We start from the raw sequence: 24,775 nt of genomic DNA, 5'->3' as shown, positions 1-24,775 counted from the left end.
GGAGGAGGGGGCTGGGGTGCTCACAGCCACTCCCTGCTTGCTCCGTAGGGGTCTGGGAGTGGCCACATCCCTGTAAGGCAGCAGTTCTGGGAAGGCACACACTCCCTCCAGGGCGCCAGCTCACCGAGTGACCTGCCCATCCCTTTCTGCCTGAGGTCAGCTCCCTGGCGCCCCACTGTGGCCGCCCCAACCCTGTTCTGAGGTAGACTCCTCGGCACACCTGCTTCCTGCTAAGATCTCAATGGACCAACGCCCCTCGACTTTGAGTCAGCCCAGAAACCGTCTGACACTTTCTGGCCCAAAAGCCACAGGCAGGGGGCACAGGGCACCAACACTCACCCTCTGTCCCAGCCCGAGACCCCCGACCCGCTCAGGGCCCCGATACTCACCCTCTGCCCAGCCCCTGAGACCTCCGATCCGCAAAGGGCCCGGATACTTACCCTCTGTCCAGCCCGAGACCCCCCCCCACACCTGCACAGGGCCCTGACACGCACCCTCTGCCCAGCCCCTGAGACCCCCAATCAGCACAGGGCCCTGATACTCACCCTCTGTCCAGCCTGAGACCCCCCCACACCTGCACAGGGCCCTGACACGCACCCTCTGCCCAGCCCCTGAGACCCCCCGACCGGCTCAGGGCCTGAAGCCTCAGATGTGGATGGAGGGGTGATCTCTGGGCCTGTCCATCCCCAAAGAGACCAACATTGATCCTTCTGAAATTCACGGACTGGCCAGGTTACCATGGCGATACCCATTATCCCTGCTTAACAGAGAATGAAGCAAGAGCTAAAAATAGGCCCCAGAGTGGATGGATGGACGGATGGGTGGACAGATGGGTGGGTGGGGGGATGGGTGGGTGGATGGGTGGACGGACGGGTGGGCGGGGGGATGGGTGGGCAGATGGGTGGGTGGATGGGTGGACGGACGGGTGGGCGGGGGGATGGGTGGGCAGATGGGTGGACGGACGGGTGGGTGGGGGGATGGGTGGACGGACGGGTGGACGGGGGGATGGGTGGGCGGATGGGTGGGCGGGGGGATGTGTGGGCGGATGGGTGGGTGGGGGGATGGGTGGGCGGATGGGTGGGGGGATGGGTGGACGGATGGGTGGGTGGGGGGATGGGTGGGCGGATGGGTGGGTGGGGGGATGGGTGGGGGATGGGTGGACGGATGGGTGGGTGGGGGATGGGTGGGTGGGGGGTGGGTGGGGGGATGGGTGGACGGATGGGTGGGTGGGGGGATGGGTGGGCGGATGGGTGGGGGGATGGGTGGACGGATGGGTGGGTGGGGGATGGGTGGGTGGGGGGATGGGTGGGCGGATGGGTGGGTGGGGGGATGGGTGGGGGATGGGTGGACGGATGGGTGGGTGGGGGATGGGTGGGCGGGGGGATGGGTGGGTGGGGGGTGGGTGGGGGGATGGGTGGGCGGATGGGTGGGTGGGGGGATGGGTGGGTGGATGGACCGATGGGGGGATGGGTGGATACGTGGGGGGATGGGTGGGCCTGGATTCAGGGTTAGGACAATTTGTTTTTCTCAGACAAGATCATTCAGGGGAAATCTCAAATTCAGGGCGAGGAGGTCCCAGCAGGTGGGACATGCCCCGGCTCCATAAACATCACATGGAGGCTTCACCCTCCAGCCCAGGTCCCTGCGGTGCAGGCCATGTGGGAGGCTCCTGGCACCCCTGCATCACGTCCGCAGTCCTCACTCAGTGGGTTTCAGGCCTGGGAGTCCCAGGAAGCCGAGTGGAGCTTTTTCGGGGGTGGAGGCAGCCATGATGAGGATCCCCGCTCTCTGCCCCTGGCAGCCTGTGCATCCCGCATCCCATTCAGTCCAGGGAGGATCCTGGTGTGCTGGGTCTGGGAGAGCCCCTGCCTCAGATGTGGGCACTTTGGAGGCCAGGCCCAGCCCTCTGGGGGGTTGGGGAAGGGACTGAAGGCACAAGAGAACTACAAGGGTAGGGTGACACTTTATTCCTCCTGAAGCCCCACCGGCAGAACCCACAGGCCAGGCAGACCCCACAGACCCCGCAGACCCCATGGACCCAGGTGCAGAGGCCCGACGGCAAAAAGCACAGGGTAGGTGGGTGTGGGGGCACCAGCAGGGACAGGAGGCTGACTGTGGGGACAGGATGTCTGGGTCCCCAGGCTTTGACTGTGGGGACAGGTGTCTGGGTCCCCCGGGCTTTCTCGGGCGTGGGGGGGCTGACTTGCTGGCCCTCCCCCACAAAGGTTAGACGCAAAGCAGAGCCCCCAGTCCCTGCCCCTTCTCATCGGGGCAGGGTCTCCCCTGGATGAACTCCCAGCTCCCTCCAAGTCCCTCATGATCTCCCTCCCTCCACCCACCTGGCTCAGGCAGGGCCAGGCATGGGGGCCTGTATTTTGTCACCCTTCGGCCTTGGGGGCCCCAGAGCCGGGCCCAAGCCAGCAGGATCCCAGGAGGACTGGGAGTGGGGCCTGGTGGGGACTGGAGGCTTCTGGGAGGTCGGAGGGAGCTTAAGGGACCCCAAGCATGTTGGAGACAGAGGCTGTACAGACCCACTCCTCACTGCCCCCCCGACGCCCTCCACGTCTTCACGGTGTGCAGCCTGGGCTGGCCTCTCCGGCAGGGACGCCCAGGCCTCTCGGGGGCAGGCCTCTGTGGCTGTAGTACTCCACCACCTGCTTCGGGACCTCGGCCAGCACGCACTTGGCCAGCGCCGCAGGGGATGCCTGGAGGGTGGGACAACGCAGTTACCTCTGGGACGTTCGAGATGGAGATCATCCGTCCCTGCAACTGGGTTATGGCCCAGGCCTCATCCTCCAGAGCCGGGTGGTGACTACCCACCCCCACCAGAGGCTCACCTGGGTGTCGGGCGAGACTTGCTGAGGATGTCGGCCACACGAGGCTGCACATGGGTCTTTCCAGCCCCGCAAGCACGGAGACGAAAAGTGCTAACACGGGAGGCGAGGCCACCTCCATGGCCCAGGCCCCACCCACACTTCCCCGGCAAAGCCTGAGCGTGTGTGTGTGATGTGTCTCACTGCAGAGCTTCATGTGTCTGTAATATGCATGTTTCACTGCGTAGAATGTCATGTGTGTCCGTGTCTTCATGCATGTCTGTGGTGTCTTGCTGTGTAGAACTTCACATCTATGTGGCATCCACGTCTTGCTGTAGGGCCTCATGTGTGACATGTGTGTCTCACCTGGTAGAACCTCACGTGTGTGCTGTGTCTCGCCGGGCAGAACCTCACGTGTGTGCTGTGTCTCGCCGGGCAGAACCTCACGTGTGTGCTGTGTCTCGCCGGGTAGAACCTCACGTGTGTGCTGTGCGTGTCTCGCTGGGTAGAACCTCACGTGTGTGCTGTGCGTGTCTCCCCGGGTAGAACCTCACGTGTGTGCTGTGCGTGTCTCGCCAGGTAGAACCTCACGTGTGTGCTGTGCTGTGTCTCGCCGGGTAGAACCTCACGTGTGTGCTGTGCTGTGTCTCGCCGGGTAGAACCTCACATGTGTGCTGTGCGTGTCCCACCGGGTAGAACCTCACGTGTGTGCTGTGCGTGTCTCGCCAGGTAGAACCTCATGTGTGTGCTGTGCGTGTCCCACCGGGTAGAACCGTGTGCTGTGCGTGTCCCACCGGGTAGAACCTCACGCGTGTGCTGTGCGTGTCTCCCCGGGTAGAACCTCACGCGTGTGCTGTGCGTGTCTCCCCGGGTAGAACCTCACGCGTGTGCTGTGCGTGTCTCGGCGGGTACAACCTCACGCGTGTGCTGTGCGTGTCTCCCCGGGTAGAACCTCACGCGTGTGCTGTGCGTGTCCCACCGGGTAGAACCTCACGCGTGTGCTGTGCGTGTCTCGCCGGGTAGAACCTCACGTGTGTGCTGTGTGTGTCTCCCCGGGTAGAACCTCACGCGTGTGCTGTGCGTGTCTCGGCGGGTAGAACCTCACGCGTGTGCTGTGCGTGTCTCGGCGGGTAGAACCTCACGTGTGTGCTGTGCGTGTCTCGCCGGGTCGCAGAGGTTGGCAGCAACGGGGGAAGCCGCATGGTGGATCCCAGGAGCCCCTCGTGCTGTTCTCTGCTTTTGTGTAGATTCGACAAGTTTCAAAACGGTGGAGGGTGTTTCAGGTGCTCAAAGTCCTGGCTTCAGATACTGCTCTAGACTGGGGGGAACAGCCCAGGATCCCCCAGACACAAGATGGGACCTGCCACATCCACTGGCGTGAGCCTGGCCTGGGAAGGTCTTGGGCAGTGACATGAACAGGGACCCCCAAGCTGGCCTTGATGGAGCCCCTCCAGGACACTCACATTCTTGAGCTCCCGGAAGGGCACGAACTGTACGATGTCCCGGAGCACGGGCTCACCCCGTGGGGAGCGCAGGACGCCGTCGTCGCCATCCAAGACCTGCATGTCGGTGAAGTCGGCGTTGCCCACACCCACGATGATGATGGACATGGGCAGGCGTGAGGCACGCACAATGGCCTCCCGTGTGTCGGCCATGTCGGTCACCACGCCGTCCGTCAGGATCAGCAGGATGTAGTATTGCTGGGGGCACAGGGAAGGCATCAGCAACACCACACCTGCCATGACCCACACGCGCCCTGCAACCCACGAGCCCCCAGACAGCCCAGAGTGCCTCCGTGCGTCAGAGCTTCCTAGAACCGCCTTCAGAGCGTGATGCCTACATCACAAACATCACGAACAACAGTGGGGCAGGAGCCCCCTCCGTGGCGGGCACTCTGTTCTGGGCCTCCTGTGCCCAGCTCAGGAAATCTCCATGAGTCTCACGGAGGGCTCTGGAGGGGGTGCTACGAAGTCCACATTTTACTGATGAGCTCACAGTGCCTGGATGGGAGGTCTGAGGCCAGAGGAGAAATCTGCGATCCCAGGAGCCAGACCTGCAGGCCACACACCCTGCTCCAGTCTCTCCAGGGTGCCCGCTGTGCTGCCACAAGACTGAGTGTTGGCCGGACGCGGTGGTTCACGCCTGTAATCTCAGCACTTAGGGAGGCCGAGGCGGGCGGATCACCTGAGGTCAGGAGTTCGAGACCAGCCTGGCCAAAATGGTGAAACCCCCATCTCTACTAAAAATACAAAAACTAGCTGGGCGTGGTGGTGGGCACCTGTAATCCCAGCTATTCGGGAGACTGAGGCATGAGAATCGCTTGAACTTGGGAGGCAGAGGGTGCAGTGAGCCGAGATCGCGCCATTGCACTTCAGCCTGGCGATAGAGTGAGACTGTCTCAAAAAAAAAAAAAAAAAAAAAAAAGGCAGAATGGAACTTCAAATAAAATCAACTTCCATTGTTTAAAAAAAACCCCACTCAATAATCTTGCCCAAACTGTGGACAACGGGAAACATAAAGAGAAGCAGGGCTCGCCTGAGCAGCAGCCCCAGGGGGCTGGGCCAGCCCTGCACTGGGCAGAGCGGGAGCCCACAGCAGCCTCCCCTGGACTGGTCTTGACTGAGCCCGTCCCACTGAGGGCAGATGTGTCCCGGAAACGAACAGGGGCCCCAGGACCCCACTCAGAGTCGCCTTCTCCAGAGGCTCTCCTTTTGTGCCCTCCCCATCTCCCCCTCTCTGAGCCCCACACCTGTGGGAAGAATTACCTGTTTGCAAGGCAGTCTCCAGTCCAGGCCTACAAGCACCCACGGCTGTGCCCAGCCTGGCTCTCGGCCTCCAGATAAACAGCCCAGCCTCAGAAAGCCCCCCACCCCCTCCCAACCCCAGATGAGGCCCCCACCCCCCTCTGCCAACTGTGCGAGCACCAGGCACCAAAACCCACCGTGGGGCCCCACTAGGGCGGGAGCTTCGTGTCCAGGAGAGGGACCGAGGGCTCAGCCGATCATGTTTGAGTCCTCGTTTCAACCCAATTCTAACCACAGAAAACCATGTCACGGGTAAGACAACAGGAAACACAAACACCAGACGGATGTGCAATGCCAGGAGTGGTGGTTAGGTGTGATCAGGTGTCGTGGCTGCTTAAAAAGAGGCTTATCTTTATTAGACGCTGATACTGACATTTACAGATGAAACCGTCTGAGACCCGCTTCCCAGCCACACAGGAACATAACAGCTGAACGCAATCCTCAACTCCGGACTGGCTCCCGGGCCAGGAACAATACTGCTTTGAAAGTTATGATTGTGCCAATGAATGAAATTGGAATATAGTCTATGTATTAGATAAAAGGATTGTATCTAAATTCCATTTCCTGAAATCTGTATTTGTGCTATGGTTATACAAGAGAATATCTTTGATCTTAGGAAATATACACTGAAATAGTAAGAGGTAGGCCAGGCGCGGTGGCTCAAGCCTGTAATCCCAGCACTTTGGGAGGCCGAGGCGGGCGGATCACGAGGTCAGGAGATCGAGACCATCCTGGCTAACACAGTGAAACCCCGTCTCTACTAAAAATACAAAAAATTAGCCGGGCGTGGTGGCGGGCACCTGTAGTCCCAGCTACTCGGGAGGCTGAGGCAGGAGAATGGCGTGAACCTGGGAGGCGGAGCTTGCAGTGAACCGAGATCGCGCCACTGCACTCCGGCCTGGGTGAAGAGCGAGACTCCATCTCAAAAAAAAAAAAAAATATTAAGAGGTAAAGACCGTGATGTTGCAACGTGCTCTCGGACGGTTCACAAATATGTGTGTGCAGTGCCAAGTTTTTTAAAAAGCATCAAAGTCTTTATCACAATACTATCTGTATAAATTAAAAATAGATGCAAACAGATATAGGGTTCCCATTTGGCATGAAGATGTAAGTAGACGGGTGATGTTTGATCATCATGAATGTACCTCGTGCCTCTGAACTGGATACATTAAAATGGTTACAGGCCAGGTGTGGCGGCTCACGCCTGTAATCCCATCCCAGCACTTTGGGAGGCTGAGGCAGGCAGATCACTTGAGGTCAGGAGTTTGAGACCAGCCTGGCCAAGACAGTGAAACCCCATCTCTACAAAAATATAAAAATTAGCCGGGTATGGTGGCGGGCGCCTGTAGTCCCAGCTACTCAGGAGGCTGAGGCAGGAGAATGGCGTGAACCCGGGAGGCGGAGCTTACAGTGAGCCGAGATCACGCCACTGCACTCCAGCCTGGGTGACAAGAGTAAAACTCCATCTCAAAAAAAAAAAAAGAAAAGAAAAGAAAAGAAAAAAATGGTTACAATGGTAAATTTTAAACTGCGCATATTTTATCACAATAAAAAAATTTGGGCTGGGCGCAGTAGCTCACTCCTGTAATCCCAGCACTTTGGGAGGCCGAGGCAGGTGGATCACAAGGTCAGGAGTTTAAGACGAGCCTGGCCAAGACTGTGAAACCCCATCTCTACTAAAAATACAAAAAATTAGCCGGGCGTGGTGGCGGGAGCCTGTAATCCCAGCTACTCGGGAGGCTGAGGCAGGAGAATTGCTTGAACTCTTGCAGTGAGCCGAGATTGCACCACTACAGCTTGGGTGACAGAGCAGGACTCCATCTCAAAAAAAAAAAAAAAAATTGAAAAAGAAAACATACAAATACAACAACTACACAGACGTGAAGCAGGAGCGCAACGTGTGAGCAGCTGTTGGCCTCACAGGTTGCAGGACCTCAGAGCTCTTGTAACTTTTTGGTGAGTTTAAAATTATTTTGGGCTGGGCGCGACAGCTCACGCCTGTAATCCCAGCACTTTGGGAGGCCGAGGCGGGTGGATCACGAGGTCAGGAGATCGAGACCATCCTCGCTAACACGGTGAAACCCCGTCTCTACTAAAAATACAAAAAAAAAAAAAATTAGCCGGGCGTGATGGTGGGCGCCTGTAATCCCAGCTCCTTGGGAGGCTGAGGCAGGAGAATCGCTTGAACCCCGGGGAGCAGAGGTTGCAGTGAGCTGGGATCACATCACTGCACTCCAGCCTGGGTGACAGAGTGAGACTCTGTCTCACACACACACACAAAAAAGCAGCAGGCTGGCTGTGGCCCCAGAGACACATACAGGGCCACAGAACACGGTGGCAGAGTAGAACCCAGTGCAGTTCTCGGCACCGTATCATTTGTGCAAAGGAAAGACACATGTAAACAAAATGACGATACACACACAGCCAAACAGTAGACATGTGTGCGGCCTTGTGGTGCCCAGAGGAAGAGGAGAGGGGCAGCCTCGCTGCAGCCGTGGCCGTGACCGTGTGAGGCGATGGACAGCCCTGTGCCCGAGACACCTGCACCTTTGAGGGAGACGTAGTCAACTAGCTGGGCCCCCGCCCTCCTGAGCTCTGTCCTGCCTGGGGGCCTCTGCGCTGGCTGTTCCCTCTGCCAGGTGCCTCCCTGACGTCCATGCGCTGGTGCACACACAGCTGACCCCACACCAAGCATGCACCACACCCCCCGGGCACCTACAGAGGCTTCCCCGGTGCTCTCCTCGGCCGCCGCCACGCGTGCCACCTTGGAGATGATGGGCGCCACGTTGGTGGGGCCGTAGAGCTGGACCCTGGGCAGGCAGTTCTGGTAGGCCTCCACCACGCCCTGGATGCCTGTGGGGGGCAGGGGGTGAGCCTGGCCCCCCTGCACTCCCCTCCCCAGGCCTGCCTCGAGCTCCTACCTTCACACTCATCGTCCTCTGGGTTGAAATTGATGGCAAAGTCATGGGACACCTGGGTGGGAATAAGAGGGCTCAGTCAGCTGCTCGTTGCAACACACCCCACTGGCCCCATGTCCCTCGGTCAGCTGCTCCCCCCGTCCCCGGCCCCCATGTCCCCCAGTCAGCTGCTCCCCCCGTCCCCGCCCCCATGTCCCCCGCCTACTGAAGAGGGCTCGGTCAGCTGCTCCCCCCGTCCCCGGCCCCCATGTCCCCCAGTCAGCTGCTCCCCCCACCTGGCCCCCATGTCCCCCACCTACTGAGAAAGGTAGGCTTGGAGTTTCTAGGGGAAGCCAAACCCATGGGTGGCCATGTTTTGCAGAGTCATGAGACAGAGGGGGAGGCAGACCTCCCTGGATCCAGCAGTGCCTGAGGCTTACATTAGCCAATAAATCCCCACACACCATTTTTTCTGCTGAAGCCAGTTGAAGTTTTTTGTTGTTTTCTTTTTTCTTTTTTAAAACAGAGTCTTGCTCTACAGGCCAGGCTGGACTGCAGTGGTGCGATCTCAGCTCAGTGCAACCTCTGCCTCCCGGGCTCAAGCAATTCTCTTGCTTCAGCCTCCCGAGTAGCTGGGATTACAAGCATGTGCCACCATGCCCAGCTAATTTTTGTATTTTTGGTAGAGATGGGGTTTCACCATGATGGCCAGGCTGGTCTGGAACTCCTGACCTCAGGTAATCAGCCCGCCTCGGCCTCCCAAAGTGCTGGGATTACAGGCGTGAGCCACCACGCCTGGCCGAAGCTAGTTGAATTGTTATGTGCAATAGAGGATTCCACACTAACGTCCTTCCCTGTCTCCTGAAGGAACACGGAGCTGGCCTCCAGACACCCCTCAAGCTAACAAGTCCTAGGAGGCCATAACAAGTCCTAGGAGGCCAAAGGCCAGCCTCTCTGGCTAGAAGGCTGGGGTTCCCGCTTTGCACCCCAATCCCATCCTACAGTCTCCGGTTCCCAGCAGGCAGCCAGGGCTCCCTGGGCCAGGCCGTCCTCTGCCTGGGAGGGCACGGGAAGGGCACAGCTCTGAGGTCTCAGGTTCTGGGCTCTCCTACCTCATACTTGGGAGGGATCCGGGCTCCAAACCCCAAAGCGGAAAACCTCTTGTCGCTGGAAGAGAGGCAGGAGGTCACCAGGAGGCCCTGACCTCTTGTGGCTGCAACGGGGGCCACTTCTGGGGAGACATGACTGGCGCCCAAAAGACTGGGGGTGCCCAGGCCTGGGACCACGGCAGTAAGCACCTGCCAGAGGCGGGGAACCGAGGCTCGGGGCAGCAGAGGCACAGGCCCGTGTGCAGGGGGACACGGTCCTGCTGCCCGCGAGCCTGCCTCCCAACTCCACGTTTGTGTACATGCTGTCCCCCTGCAGACGCCTCCCCGGGGGCTCTCAGACCGCGGGAAGGGTCCTGTGGGGCCAAGGAACCCACTGTGGCCCTCACCAACCCAGAAAGAGAGGTCTGTAAGGTAGGGAGCTCAGGGCATCCTCTCCCAAGCCCCAGGCCAGGGGTCTCTGTTGTGGTAAGAAGCTCAGAGCACAGGGTTTTGTGCCGGGCCCTCCCTGGTAGAGCATACGTGGGTGAGCCCCAAGCCTCTGTGACTTCGGTTTGCTATTCTGGCAAAGCGGGACACAGATGTCCCGCCAGGACCATGTGCAGAGTCTATGTGGCAGCCTCCAGTAGGGCTACCCAGCCCTTCCTCGCAGAGTCTCTTTTTTTTGAGACAGAGTCTTGCTCTGTCACCCAGGCTTGAGTACAAAGGCGTGATCTTGACTCACTGTAACCTCCGCCTCCCGGGTTCCAGCGATTCTCCTGCCTCAGCCTCCTGAGTAGCTGGAATTACAGGCATCTGCCACCACGCCCAGCTAATTTTTGTATTTTCAGTAGAGATGGGGTTTCACCATGTTGGCCAGGCTGGTCTCAAACTCCTGACCTCAGGTGATCCACCCGCCTCGGCCTCCCAAAGTGCTGGGATTACAGGCATGAGCTACCGTGCCCGGCCCCTCACAGTCTGACAAACTCACAATGCCCACCTCATGGTGCCCCGAGGCCTGACCTGGAGCCCAGGGGGGTGAGGGGAAGCCGGCCGGGTGCACCTGTCACAGCTGACCTGGAGACCAGGGGGTGAGGGGAAGGTGGTGGGCGCACCTGTCATAGTCCTGGCAGATCTCGCCCACGGACACCAGTGCCTTCAGGTACTCGTTCGGCTGGTAGGGGTTGATGTAGTGCAGGGAGCAGCTGTTCCGCGGGTCTCCATTGGAGGCGGTGAAGTCAATGGCCACCTGCAGCGGGCCGGGAGCCAGGAGCTGTGCTGGGCTGGGGCTCCCTGAACCCGCTCCTGACAGGTAGAGAAACCGCGCCCAGAGTGGCCAGGACTCAGGGTCAGGGGTCGCGTGGGTGGGTAGGGCTGGGGGGCTGCTGTTGGGGCTGACCCACCTGCTACACAGGGCCAGGTGGGGTCTCCTCAAAACCTGCCAGCCCCTAGGCTCCCTGGATCTCCGGGAGGACACCCCAGCAGGATCACCCTGGCCTTGTGGGGGCCCCGCCCATCCTTCTTAGTGGCCACCCAACCCCTCTACCACCCTCCCCGGCAGGGCCTAAGTGGACCAAGCCTGGTCTGGGTCCCCTCCACATTTCCCACTTGCTGGCTTCTCCCAAAGCCATTCTGGGGCTCGTTCAACAAAACACGAACCAGCGCATCTGCAAATAACACGCGGGTGACACGGGGGCCGTGTATCTGTGGGTGACACGCGGGTGACACGGGGGCCGTGTATCTGTGGGTGACATGCGGGTGACACGGGGGGCCGTGTATCTCTGGGTGACACGCGGGTGACACGGGAGGCCGTGTATCTGTGGGTGACACGCGGGTGACACGGGGGCCGTGTATCTGTGGGTGACACGTGGGTGACACGGGGGGCCGTGTATCTGTGGGTGACACGCGGGTGACACGGGGGGCCGTGTTTCTGTGGGTGACACGCGGGTGACATGGGGGGTCGTGTATCTGTGGGTGACACGGGGGTGCTGTGGGGGTGACACGGGGTGTGCGTATCTGTGGGTGACGCGGGGTCTGCGGGTGACATGGGGGTGACACGGGGTCTGTGCCGGGCTCCTTGGATGACACGTAGAGACTGTGGCTGGTTCACTCAAACGCTCACTCCAGCTTCTCCTCGTTCACGTTTTGTCTGTTGTTAAATGTGTTTGTGGAAGGTAAGCCCTGGTGATGTCACCTCCCAAGGCGGGCTTGGGGCTGCTTCCTGAACCCCAAGCCCGTTTCCTCGCCTGCACAAAAGGGAGGACCCCCAGGAGCCGCGCATGGAGACATCGGCTCACGGGGAACCGCCAGTGCCCTTTCACCCGCCAGGCTGGGACCCCTCGGGAGCGGGGCAGGGGCGGGGGCAGGGGCGGGGGCAGGGGGGACTCCAGGTATCTGGCCTGGTTCCTCCTCCGGGTGGGCGGGGGGCGGGGCCCGGTGTGGAGGAGGGGCGGGGTGGGGCGGGGCCATGGACTGAGGGGGCGGGGCGGGGCATGGACTGAGGGGGCGGGGCATGGACTGAGGGGGGCGGGGCGGGGGCATGGATTGAGGGGGCGGGGTGGGGCGGGGCCATGGACGGAGGGGGTGGGGCGGGGCCACGGATTGAGGGGGGGTGGGGCGGGGCCACGGACTGAGGGGGTGGCATGGGGCGGGGCCATGGACTCACGGTGAAGTGGATCTGGCAGCCGCCCATGATATAGTCCAGGAAGGAGTACACCCTGTGGAACTTCCGGCCGGCGGAGTCAGCGTCCACCCCCACCAGGGACACTGAGGCCAGTGCCAGCTGGGATCCAGGCCTCCCTCCCGCAGGCAGCCCAGTCCCTCTGGGGTGACACCCTCCTCTCCTCTCCCCCATCCTCTCTCCCCAACCTCGCCCTTCCCTGTCTCTCAGCCCCTCCCCAGACGTGCTGGGGCCCACCAGGCCTCTGGTTGAGGGTCCATCCAACAATCAGAGGGGGCCAGCGGAAGCCCCTCCTGTGGGTGGGGAGGCTTCGGGCACAGCCGCCTCTCACCTTGAGGTCAGCCAGGACGACCACTCCTGAGTTCTTATAACTGCGTCTCTTCTGCTTGTATTTGGGGTTCACACAGTCCCACTGGGCCTGGGGCAGGAACAATCAGAGGCCCCCCAGAGTGGTGGCTCTGAACACCTACCAGGGAGACCCCACCCAAGACCATCCCCAATAGCAACGGCAGAGGGCCCCGTGGTGGGGAGGGGTGGGGAGGGGAGGGGAGGGCACTGCTGCAGGGCAGCAGGAAGGGGCAGAGTGGGTCATACGGGAATGAAGAGGGATGGGAGTTGGATCCCCCACCCGGCATGGCCCTGTCATTAAGCCCAAGGACACTGAGGCCCAGGGACGGGGGAGGAAGCAGGGCCCAGGGTAGCCTCCCCACTGCACCCTCACCCGGCTGCTGTGGGCTGGGCAGACACAGGGGAGGGCACCCCTTGGCCCCACCTCCCACCACCCCTGTGCCCAGCCCCAGATGGTGACTGAAATGTCCAGCTGAACCTGATGGGGGCCACCCCTGCTACGACCCCTCAGGAGCCAGCACCAGGGTTCACCATCCCCAGCCTTCTCTGGTTATAACAAGTCATTGTCACCACTCCCCACAACCCCGTCAGGACAGTGGGACAGGGTTTCACAGCCTCTGTGGCAGGGCCAACACAGGCGTAGCCCAGGTGTGCCCCCGGCTCACCTGCCCCTCCCCAGAGGCCCCCCTCACCTGCCCCTCCCTGAAGGCCCCCTCCCCCTGCTAACTGCCCCTCCCTGGAGGCCCCCCTCACCTGAACCTCCCCAAAGGCCCCCCCAACCTGCTCCTCCCCAGAGGTGCCCACCCACATGCCCCTCCAAGGAGGCCCCTACCCCACCCCCCACCTCCTCACCTGACACTTCCTGGAGGTACCCACCCCGTCCTGCTCACCTACCCCTCCCCGAAGGCCCCCCTCCACCCCCACCTGACCCTCCCTGGAGGAACCCCCACCCTGTCCTGCTCACCTGCCCCTCCTCAAAGGCCTTCTGCATCTCCTCGAAGGTGGTGGAGAATTCTCCGATGAAGTCGTGCTTTCCTCGAGAGTCGTAATCCCAGACCAGGCACTGGGGAGCCCAGTCCTCCTCAGCACTGCTGTCTGGGGGCCCCAGGACCCTCCCACCCGAGCCCAGGTGTCTCCATCCCAGCCCACATCCAGGCCACCCCCTCACTGCCCCCTTGGTCCGTCCCGTCCCCCACCTTTAGAGGCCTTGTCTCCTCGCAGCTGCAGAGGGAACTCAGAGAGACCTTGAAGGCCTCCCACACTGGGTTCAGGTTGTTCTTCACCACCTGTGGGCCGGGAGGGGCTGGCTCAGGGGAGGCCCAGGGCCCTGGGATCCTTGGGGGGGATAGAGACCTGGGTGGAAGAGCAGCTGTGAGGCGGGCACAGCTGGCCCTGACCCTGCATCACCCCAGACAGCACCGGGGCCCTGAGCTGGGGCTGGCACCCCCTCCCTGCACGAAGCCGTGTGAGGACCCGGGAGCCACATTTCCGAGCCCTGTGCCTCCACCTTCGTAACTTCTGCCACCTCTGAGCCACCTGCGCTGCTCTCTTCCTTAAATAGATTCATTTTCACTCAAGTTAATTTCTCTCAAAAGAAAGCACTCTCTCCCTGCCGTCGCTGAAATCCCATTTCACCTGCAGGAAGTGGAAGGTAGGTCTAAAAATAATCACAGCCACGACTACACAAGCCTGCTGGATTCTGGCCACAGCCACGGCCACCAGGGCCCTGCGCCCGCGGCTCCCTGCTGGATTCTGGCCACAGCCACGGCCACCAGGGCCCTGCGCCTGCGGCTCCCTGCTGGATTCTGGCCACAGCCACGGCCACCAGGGCCCTGCGCCTGCGGCTCCCTGCTGGATTCTGGCCACAGCCACGGCCACCAGGGCCCTGCGCCTGCGGCTCCCTGCTGGATTCTGGCCACAGCCACGGCCACCAGGGCCCTGCGCCTGCGGCTCCCTGCTGGATTCTGGCCACAGCCACGGCCACCAGGGCCCTGCGCCTGCGGCTCCCTGTTGGATTCTGGCCATAGCCACAGCCACCAAAGCCCTGCGCCCGCAGCTCCCTGTTGGAGGCTGGGAGCTCCTCCCGTGTGGCCAGAGATGCGGGAGGGCTGGGGACAGCCCCTTCCCCTCCCTGCGTTCCCATCCCCGGCCGCTCACCTCCGTCCTGTACACCAGCTGCAAGCCCTGGTCGTCGTTGACCCTGTAGAGCTCCAGGAAGGGGTCGGACTTGCTGAAGAGGTCCTGGGGAGAGGCACAAGGGCTGCTGGGCCAGGCACTGTGAGATCGGGCTTTGGATGGGAGCTGGCTTTGTCGTTTCCCAGGGCTCACTTCATGCCACCAGCCGCTAATTCCTCAGGCACAAAACGAGGCAGCCAGTCCCCGCCGACAGCATCTCGTCCCTCCCTCCCGCCCCCAGGGATCTGACCACGGGGGGCAACTCAGCCCTCCATGGAGTCACCCTGCACACCCTGCGACTCAGCCCTCCACGGACTCGCCCTACACACCCTGCGACTCAGCCCTCCACAGACTCGCCCTACACACCCTGCGACTCAGCCCTCCACGGACTCGCCCTACACACCCTGCGACTCAGCCCTCCACGGACTCGCCCTACACACCCTGCGACTCAGCCTTCCACGGAGACGCCCTACACACCCTGCGACTCAGCCCTCCACAGACTCGCCCTACACACCCTGCGACTCAGCCCTCCACAGACTCGCCCTACACACCCTGCGACTCAGCCCTCCACGGACTCGCCCTACACACCATGCGACTCAGCCCCTCCAGGGAGACGCCCTACATGGCGGGGTTGGACCCTGTTCTGCCCACCCACGTGACGAGCCCGCAGAACTGCGCACTGTTCCAGTTCCTCCTGTCACGACAGTGGCCTCGGGGGTGCTGGGCCTATTTCCCCATCCCTGAGCAGGGTCATGAGTGGTCCCCACAGGAGGGAGCTGCCCCAGCCCCAGCCCAGCTGCCAGGAGGGGCGGGAGAGCTAATGGCGGTGACAGTGATGATGGCGACCGTGATGGCAGCACGCCCAGCCCCAGGCACACTGCGCACACATCTCACACGAGACATAGCCACGCAAGGTCAGCGCTGGGCAGGGACTGGGTTTTCGAACCGGTTCCCAGACCTCAGCCTGAGCCAGGCGTGCCCGGCACCTGCACTCACCTTGTCGTCCAGCTTCCTGGCCCGGAAGGAGAGTTCCACGTAGCCGTTGTTCCCCGAGATGTCCTCGGCGATCACCTGGCAGGGGGACGCCCGGGCTCCAGGCTTGGCCAGGTGGGGCCTGACCCCACCGTGGGGGACCCGAGGCCCCAGGCTGGCTGACCCCACCCAGCGGGGCCTGAGAGGAGGCGTCTGTGTACCCCCGGGGCTGTGTAGCTGCCGGCTCCTGCAGACCCTCCCTGGACGGCACGCTGCTGCCCATCTTCCCCCCAGAACACCCCTGGGAGCCACAGCAGCAGGGCCTGCAGGCTGCGGCGGGTGCGCCCGGGCCTCACCGTGATGCTGGACTTGCCGGCGTTCCTGCCAAACTTGAGCAGCAGCGGGCGGGTCACCTTCTTCTGGGCCACGATCTGTAAGTCAGAGGCGTCAGGCAGGGAGGGGCAGGCGGGGACGGCTCCTGACCCTGGAGACCCCACCGCGCCCTCACCCGGACTCTCAGGCCTGTCCTGTCTCCCCATCCCCCACCATGAGCTTCACTGCCCAGGGCCTGTGCCCCCTTTGTGGCTGCTCTCAAGCACCTGCCATCCCTGTGTGGCCACCCCTGCACGTCCACCACCTCACGGGGCCAGCAGTCGCCCAGGAGAGGCAGAGGTCATCATACCTATTTACCAGGTGAGGAAACAGGCTCAGGTGGAAGCCAGGAAGCAGCTCACAGCCCAGCCGGCCTGCACCTGCACAGGTGTGGCGGACGCCCCTCCACAGGTAAGCAGGGCTGCCCTGACCCTCTCCAGGCCCAGGTGAGAACCCGCAGAAGCAGAGGCGAGGCAGGTCAAACGGCCCCAGACCCTCACGCCCAGCATGCCCACGTAGCCACGGGCGGCAGAAAGGGTGTGAGCGAGGTGCCGGCCCGGGACCCCACCACCCACTCCTCTCCGAAGGTGCCGAGGAGCAGAGCTGATTGTTCGAAGTGGACTGGGGCTTAGATGCTGGGGACCTCCTCATGCAGCCGGGGCCGCCTCCTCCTCACCAGGCCCTGCCGGACTTCCGCCCCATCGGCTATGAGCCCACCTGGGGTGGGTGGCGGATGACAGGCCCAAGCCCCTGCAGCCAGGTCATCTCCTCAGTGGGGAGCAGGACGGGGGCACATGGCCCTCCCAGGCTCCGTGTCCTAAAGGACACGGTGATGACCCCGGCCAAGCGGGGTGGCCGTCATCTCCTCACACGTAAGTGTTCTCAGCAACCATCGAATGGCCCACCAGGTAGCAGGTGTGTGCTTCCCACCTGCCCTCACACCTGCTACTGCCTGGCGGATGCTGGGAGGTCACAATGAGGTAGGCTGAATACAAAGCAGGGAGGGGCAGTCCCTCCACCCCCCACCAGGGCCGGCCTGGCCAGCAGCTTCTGAGCATGCGGCACTTTCCACACAGAAGAGAAAGCAGATCCCAGGTCAGGGCTGGCGAAGTCAAGTCAGGCTAAGGGGTGGGAAGGCTCTTTTAGGGGTGCAAAGGGGTCCTGGGTGCTGGGAGGGGGAGCCTCAGGCCAGGCCCCCCAAGATTCCCTGATTCAAAGGTTTCCTTCTGGGGCTCCTGAGCCAGGGCCTCTGCCTCACACCTGGGACTCGCCTGCCGGCCTGGTTTGCTTCCAGGGAGGGCGCAGGAAAGGAGTGGCCTCCCCTTTCTGGCAGGAGAGCAGGTCCTTAGGAGAGAAATGGGCTCAGGCTAACACAACAGATTCCCCTACCAGGAAATACAAGATCGCTGATTTGTGCCAACAGCGTTTAATAAGCACTTCCTGGATGCCTGGCTCTGGGCTGAGTTACTGTTTACTTGAATCACATGAGGAAACAGTTGAGGCAGAAGTCAGAGGTCAGGTCAGGCTCAAAGCCACAGCACAGGGACTGGATGCCAGTAGCTTCTCCCTTGACCGTGGTGCCCTGCAGGTCAGCTGGGTGGCCACAGAGCAGGAACCCACGAGGGGCCTCCTCATTGCTGGAGGTTTGCACATATCCACAGCACACGTGCTCACACACACATTCATATCTGCACGCAGGTGTCCACACGGACCCTGTGTGTGTGCTTATGTGAACAGGCATAGGATGTCCTGCACGGATTATGACATACGTGTGCACCTGTGTGTACATAGAAAGGTGTCCAGGCCAGACACAGTGGCTCATGCCTATAATCCCAACATTTTGGGAGCCCAGGGTGGGTGGATTGGTGAGCCCGGGAGTTCAAGACCAGTTGGGGCAACATGGTGAGACCCCTGTCTCTTCAAAAAATGCAAAACGTAGCCAGGTCTGGTGGCGTACACCTGCAGTCCCAGCTACTCAGGAGGCTGAGGTGAGAGGACTGCCTGAGCACAGGCTGGTGAGGCTGCAGGGAGCCGTGACTGTCCCACTGCACTCCAGCCTGGGCGGCAGAGTGAGAACCCAACTCAAAAAAACAAAAAAAGCATGTCTATATTTCTGTGTCCGTGCCATCCTCTTCCATCTGTGCCCTCCCTAACTCTCGGTTTCCTTATCTAAAAAATGGGGAGGACAACAGGATCGATGGCAGGCCAGCTCCGACCGAGGCTGCAGTGGGATGAGTCACACAGATGTTATGTTGGGTAAAAGAATTCCACAGCAGGGAGAACACGCGCTGTGATTCATGGACGTGGAATTCCAGAACAGACGAACCAGGCGGGGAGCTGGTGGCAAAGGGGCAGGGGGAGCTGCGGGTGATGGGATGTTCCATGTGATGGGTGATGGGATGTTCCATGTGAGCAGATGACGGGATGTTCCATGTGATGGGTGAAAGGATGTTCCGTGTGACGGGTGATCGGATGTTCCGTGTGACGGGTGATCGGATGTTCCGTGTGAGTGGGTGATGGGATGTTCCATGTGATGGGTGATCGGATATTCCGTGTCAGCGGGTGACGGGATGTTCCGTGTGATGGGTGACGGGATGTTCCATGTGATGGGTGAGATGTTCTGTGTGATTGGTGAGATGTTCCATGTGACGGATGATGGGATGTTCCGTGTGACAGGTGACGGGATGTTCCATGTGATGGGTTACGGGATGTTCCGTGTGACGGGTGGCGGGATGTTCCGTGTGACAGGTGATGGGATGTTCCGTGTGACGGGTGAGATGTTCCGTGTGATGGGTGACGGGATGTTCTGTGTTACAGGTGACGGGATGTTCCGTGTGAGTGGGTGATGGGATGTTCCATGTGACGGGTGACGGGATGTTCCGTGTTACAGGTGATGGGATGTTCCATGTGACGGGTGACGGGATGTTCCGTGTTACAGGTGATGGGATGTTCCGTGTGATGGGTGACGGGATGTTCCGTGTTACAGGTGACGGGATGTTCCGTGTGACAGGTGATGGGATGTTCCGTGTGACGGGTGAGATGTTCCATGTCAGCGGGTGACGGGATGTTCCGTGTGATGGGTGAGATGTTCCGTGTGATGGGTGATGGGATGTTCCGTGTGACGGGTGATGGGATGTTCCGTGTGACGGGTGAGATGTTCCGTGTGATGGGTGACGGGATGTTCCGTGTGACGGGTGACGGGATGTTCCGTGTGATGGGTGAGATGTTCCGTGTGATGGGTGATGGGATGTTCTGTGTGACGGGTGACGGGATGTTCCGTGTGACGGGTGATCGGATGTTCCGTGTGAGTGGGTGATGGGATGTTCCATGTGATGGGTGATCGGATGTTCCGTGTCAGCGGGTGACGGGATGTTCCATGTGATGGGTGAGATGTTCTGTGTGATTGGTGAGATGTTCCATGTGACGGATGATGGGATGTTCCATGTGATGGGTTACGGGATGTTCCGTGTGACGGGATGTTCCGTGTGACGGGTGAGATGTTCCATGTCAGCGGGTGATGGGATGTTCCGTGTGATGGGTGAGATGTTCCGTGTGATGGGTGATGGGATGTTCCGTGTGACGGGTGAGATGTTCCATGTCAGCGGGTGACGGGATGTTCCGTGTGACGGGTGACGGGATGTTCCATGTGACGGGTGACGGGATGTTCCGTGTGACGGGTGATGGGATGTTCCGTGTGACGGGTGAGATGTTCCGTGTGATGGGTGACGGGATGTTCCGTGTTACAGGTGACGGGATGTTCCGTGTGATGGGTGAGATGTTCTGTGTCAGCGGGTGACGGGATGTTCCGTGTGACGGGTGAGATGTTCCGTGTGATGGGTGATGGGATGTTCCATGTGACGGGTGATGGGATGTTCCATGTGAGCAGATGACGGGATGTTCCATGTGATGGGTGAAGGGATGTTCCATGTGACGGGTGAGATGTGATGGGTGATGGGATGTTCCGTGTGACGGGTGATCGGATGTTCCGTGTCAGCGGGTGACGGGATGTTCCGTGTGATGGGTGAGATGTGACAAGTGATGGGATGTTCTGTGTGATGGGATGTTCCGTGTGATGGGTGATCGGATGTTCCATGTCAGCAGGTGACAGGATGTTCCGTGTGAGGGGTGAAGGGATGTTCTGTGTGACAGGTGAGATGTTCCGTGTGACGGGATGTTCTGTGTGACAGGTGATGGTCAGGTGTGTACAGTCACCTAAACTTGTCAATCTCAACCCTTAAGATTGATGCATTTTATCGTAAAAATTTTTTTTTTTTTGAGACAAAGACTCACTGTCACCTGGGCTCGTGTGCAGTGGTGCGATCTCGGCTCGCTGCAACCTCTGCCTCCCAGGTTCAAGCAATTCTCCTGCCTCAGCCTCCCAAGTAGCTGGGACTACAGGCACGCACCACCACGCCTGGCTAATTTCTTTTCTATTTTTAGTAGAGACGGGGTTTCATCATGTTGGCCAGGCTGGTCTCGAACTCCTGACCTCGTGATCCCCCCACCTCGGACTTCCAAAGTGCTGCGATTACAGGCGTGAGCCACCGTGCCCGGCCTGTAAATTTTACCTCAATAAAAAAGAAGGACCCGTCCTGGCAAGGTGTGAGGATTCCGTGCAGCACAGGAAGTGCTTAGCGCAGTGTCCCGCACCAGCACATCAACAGACACTCTCATCACGACTTGCAGAAGCCACTTTTGGGCTGGCTGTGGAGGCCGTAACCCAGAGAGCATCACCAAGGCAGTGGCCACCGTAGGACCTGCCGCTCACAAGGAGGCTTTTTTCTTTTTTTTTTTTTTGAGACAGAGTCTCAATCTGTCACTCAGGCTGGAGTGCAGTGGTGAGATCTCCACTCACTGCAACCTCTGCCTCCCGGGTTCAACCGATTCTCCTGCCTCAGCCTCCAGAGTAGCTGGGATTACAAGCGTTTGCCACCACGCCCGGCTAATTATTGTACTTTTTGTAGAGATGAGGTTTCAGCATGTTGGCCAGGCTGGTCTCGAACTCCTGACCTCAAGTGATCTGCCTGCCTCGGCCTCCCACAGTGCTGGGATCACAGGTGTGAGCCACCACGGCCGGCCACCAGGAGACTTTTAGGTGCTGATATGGAGGGGCTGCTGCACGTCGTGGAAGTGAAAACGTAGGATGCAGAACAGGGAACGTAATTTGTGTATTTTTGAAAAAAGAGGAAAAGTGGGCTGGGCACCGTGGCTCACGCCTGTAATCCCTGCACTTTGGGAGGCCAAGGCGGGCGGATCTCGAGGTCAGGATTTCAAGAGCAGCTTGACCAACATGGTGAAACCCCGTCTCTACTGAAAATACAAAAATTAGCTGGGCGTGGTGGCGGGCGCCTGTAATCCCAGCTACTCAGGAGGCTGAGGCATGAGAATCGCTTGAACCCAGGAGGTGGAGGTTGCAGTGAGCCGAGATCACGCCACTGCACTCCAGCCTGAGCGACAGAGCTAGACTACATCTCAAAAAAAAGAAAAAAAAAGAAAAAGAAAAAAGAGGAAAAGTGATAGGCTGGTTTGCTCCTGTGAAAATCTCTCTCTGGACAATGTCCAGGGACCTGGCAGCAGCTGGATGGGGCAGGATGGAGGCGCTCCACAGCCTTTTATACCTTCAGGCTTTAAAACATACGAATGTATTACCCAGTTCAAAATTACATGTATATTTTAATCTAATAACGACTGTTCAGGAGGAGCTGAGGAGGGGGCAGAGCCAGGTTGGCCACCCCAGCAGGGTCCCTGCGGTGCTGGTACATCAGCCTTGAATCGGCTGTGGCCCCCATGCCAACCGTCCTCCTCCCTCCGAGGGGACGGGGCACCCACCTGCCCCAGGGTGCACTCCATGCCCCCCAGGAAGTCGTCCTCCTGACAGCTGAAGCCGCTGGGCCCATGCGTGTCGTACACCTCAAAGCGCAGCCTCTGCACCTCCTCGAAGTAGTAGTCCACCGTGAAGACCTTGGAGAACACGGGATGCAGGCTGCTCCGGACCACCTCGGTTCTGCCCACCTGCAAGTGCACCTGTGAGCCGACCCCACTCCAGAGGCTTCCACCCCGGGCTCCAGACCTCCATCTCCCCTCTGCCGCTCACCCACGCCCATGCACCTCAGGAGGACTCACACCCTGGGAAGACCTCCTGCCTGCTCTCTGTCCATGGGACCACAATCCCGAGGGCCACCCTGGGGGTCACCCCTGGCCACCACTGTCTGCTCCACCCTCAGATCACAGATGGGGAAACTGAGGCTCACAGAGGACGAGAATGACACGCTGAGTCGGGGGCGAGATCAGATTCACACCCTGGGCTGGGCAGCCCTAAAGTGCAGGCCGCTCCCCAGCACCAGCTGAGTGGGGAGGGGGCGTAGGGTACAGGGGTACCCTCCCTCCTGGCTGGGGTACCATGGGCTCACCAGCCTCTCCCATCCCATGCAGTTCCCTGGTCCAACTGCCCCGTAAGGACAAGACCCAGCTGGGCCAGTAGGCTACTCATTTCAGAATCCTGAAAAATCCTGCACCTCAAACCAAGGGCAAACATGGGCCACCCGTACAGCTCACGCTCTGAGGGTGCGGGCACGAGGCCTCCGTGGGGATGGTGGGCTCGGGATGTGAAGGGTGGGCACGGGGCCTCGGCGGGGAGGGTGGGCTCAGGCTGTGAGGGGCGGGCACGGGGCCTCCGGGGGCAGCCGGAACCCTGGGGACAGGCGGTGAGGGCGGGGCAGGCCCTTCACCCTCAAGGTGGATGACCGGAGACACCACCGGGTGACCGCGTCCCTTCCACCGCCCGAGCAGCCGCAGGGGTCCGCCTGCCCACTCCGCCCGGGCCCGCGCGCTGGAGCCTGGAGAGACCCCTGCGCCGGGGAAAAGCGCTGGCGCCCCGCGCGGACTGGGGTTCGAGTTCCGGCTCCTCCGCCCGCTGCGGCTTCGCGCCATGCGTTTCTCGCCCTTTCGAGGTGAAGCCACGCGTTTCACGCGAGATGGTGACCGAGGAAGCGCCCGTCTGGCACCGGCCCTGTGCCCCTTCCGACCCCAACCGCGATCACAGCGGGTTCGCTTGAGACCCACGTTGGAGCGGGAGCCCCGGACGCCTGGAGGTCCGCACCGCCGCGCGCGCTCCCTCGCCGGCCTGCTGCCGCCCCGTGGTGAGGAACCGACCCCAGCCCAGCCTCCCGCCCCCCGTCGGCCGGCGCCCCTCACCCCTCAATCTCCTCTGCGCCTCTTGGTCGAGCCCCCTGCCCGCGCCTCATGCCTGGGCGCTTCACTCTGGCCCGGGGCCCCCTCCCCGAACCCTGGGCCGCACCCCTCACTGCGGGGCACCCCCCTCTCTCCTCCGAACCCCGCTCGCCGCCACCTCCTCCAGCCCAGCCTCTCCCCACAGCTCTGGACACCCCACCCCCAGACCTGGTAACCCCCAACCCTGACCCCGAGCTGAGCCCCAACTCCGGGGGGCCCCGCCTTGCGCCCCACTGGCCTGAGCGCGCCCGCTCTGGTCTCCGCATCCCCAGCTCGGCGCCAGCCCCGGCCCGGTGGCCTCTCGGCCTCCCACGCCCCGGCCCTACCTGCACCCACTGGCCCTGCGCCTGCTGCAGCAACGCCACGCTGGGGTCGGACTTGGTGAGCGGGTCGCGGTCCAGCAGGTGCCGGCAGCTGAGCCGCAGCTCCACCTTCGAGGCGCAGGGCGCGGGCAAACCCCCGGGGGTTGCCGCCGCCCCGCGCTCCGAGCCCGCGCTCATGCTCCCGGCGTTCGGGGGCCCGGCTGGGCGCACTGAGGGGCCGCTGCCCGCGAGTCGGCGCCGCCGCGGCGCCCGGGAAATGGTGGCCGGCCCAGGCGTGGCCGCGCTTCCCTGAACGCCTGCCGGGCGCGGGCGCACGTGGCTCGGGCGGCCGCCGCGCGGGGACTGCAGGGGGTGGGGCGCGGCCGGGGGGCGGGGCCGGGGAGGGGCGCGGCGGGAAATGAGGGCAGGGGGCAGAGGCAGAGGTGCCCCTCGGAGATGCCCGGGAGGAGACAGCTTCTAATTCCCCGGGGACCCCCCCCAACTGATAGCTTTGGGGTCAGGTCGGGCGCGCCCTCCCCGGCTGTGCGCATCCCCGGCCCAGGGACCGGCTCCGGGCTGGAGGCTGCAGGCTGGAGGCTCCGAGCTGCGCGGGGCCTGAGCCCGGGTTCGGACCCAGGCAGACACTAGGGGAGGCAAAAGGGGGACCCCAGCTTGGCACCAGATCCCCGCACCCTTCCCAGATCTCTAGGATCCCATTTCCAGGCTCCGCTGGTTTCGGGTACTCGCCCCCTCCATCAACAAGCATTTAGTGGGCGCCTATTGTGTGCAGGCGCCGCGCTTGTCTGGGGCTGGAAGGACCGTCCCGGGGGGCCGAGGGCTGAATCGGGGTCTGACTCGGAGGGGTCCGCGGGGCAGGGTCCACACCAGTCCCCCGAGGCCGGGGTGGGGCGGGGCAGGCCTGGGTTCCGTGGCGGGTGGGCCCGCTCCGCCCTGAACTTCACTCCCCCACCTTCCCCATCACCGGTCCCGGGGGAGGGAGCAGCGGAAGAGGAGGCGTTGGCGGGGACAGAAACCACCTCCCAGCCCACTCTTTTTGCCAATTTCTGCCTAAAAATAGGGCACGGACCTCGCCAAAA

At 61.5% G+C, this 24,775-nt stretch overlaps 1 protein-coding gene across 3 annotated transcripts; it reads right to left on the bottom strand.

The window, feature by feature from the left end:
- Positions 1 to 1,944: 1,944 nt before the first annotated feature.
- CPNE7 (copine 7) lies at positions 1,945 to 24,040 on the bottom strand. 3 transcript variants are annotated; one of them, XM_034941121.4, is made up of 15 exons: positions 23,703 to 24,040; positions 21,976 to 22,158; positions 16,131 to 16,205; positions 15,799 to 15,873; positions 14,785 to 14,868; positions 13,824 to 13,913; positions 13,592 to 13,690; positions 12,611 to 12,697; positions 12,265 to 12,324; positions 10,715 to 10,848; positions 9,627 to 9,681; positions 8,539 to 8,590; positions 8,337 to 8,470; positions 4,277 to 4,513; positions 1,945 to 2,705 (listed from the first exon to the last, which is right to left on the bottom strand). In XM_034941121.4, exons 1-15 carry the CDS (start codon positions 23,874 to 23,876, stop codon positions 2,568 to 2,570), a joined length of 1,677 nt encoding a protein of 558 aa, XP_034797012.1. In that variant the 5' UTR covers positions 23,877 to 24,040; the 3' UTR covers positions 1,945 to 2,567. The 3 variants fall into 3 exon arrangements, with proteins under 3 accessions (XP_034797012.1, XP_034797011.1, XP_054955300.1); XM_034941120.3 differs by having other exon boundaries at positions 21,976 to 22,170; positions 23,703 to 24,002; XM_055099325.2 differs by lacking the exons at positions 1,945 to 2,705; positions 8,337 to 8,470 and having other exon boundaries at positions 4,281 to 4,513; positions 21,976 to 22,170; positions 23,703 to 24,011.
- Positions 24,041 to 24,775: the final 735 nt, after the last annotated feature.

Source organism: Pan paniscus, chromosome 18, assembly GCF_029289425.2.
Source record: "Pan paniscus chromosome 18, NHGRI_mPanPan1-v2.0_pri, whole genome shotgun sequence".
Lineage (NCBI taxonomy): Eukaryota > Metazoa > Chordata > Mammalia > Primates > Hominidae > Pan > Pan paniscus.
Note: the sequence above shows the minus strand (reverse complement) of the source record. Positions and strands in the feature narration are given on the sequence as shown.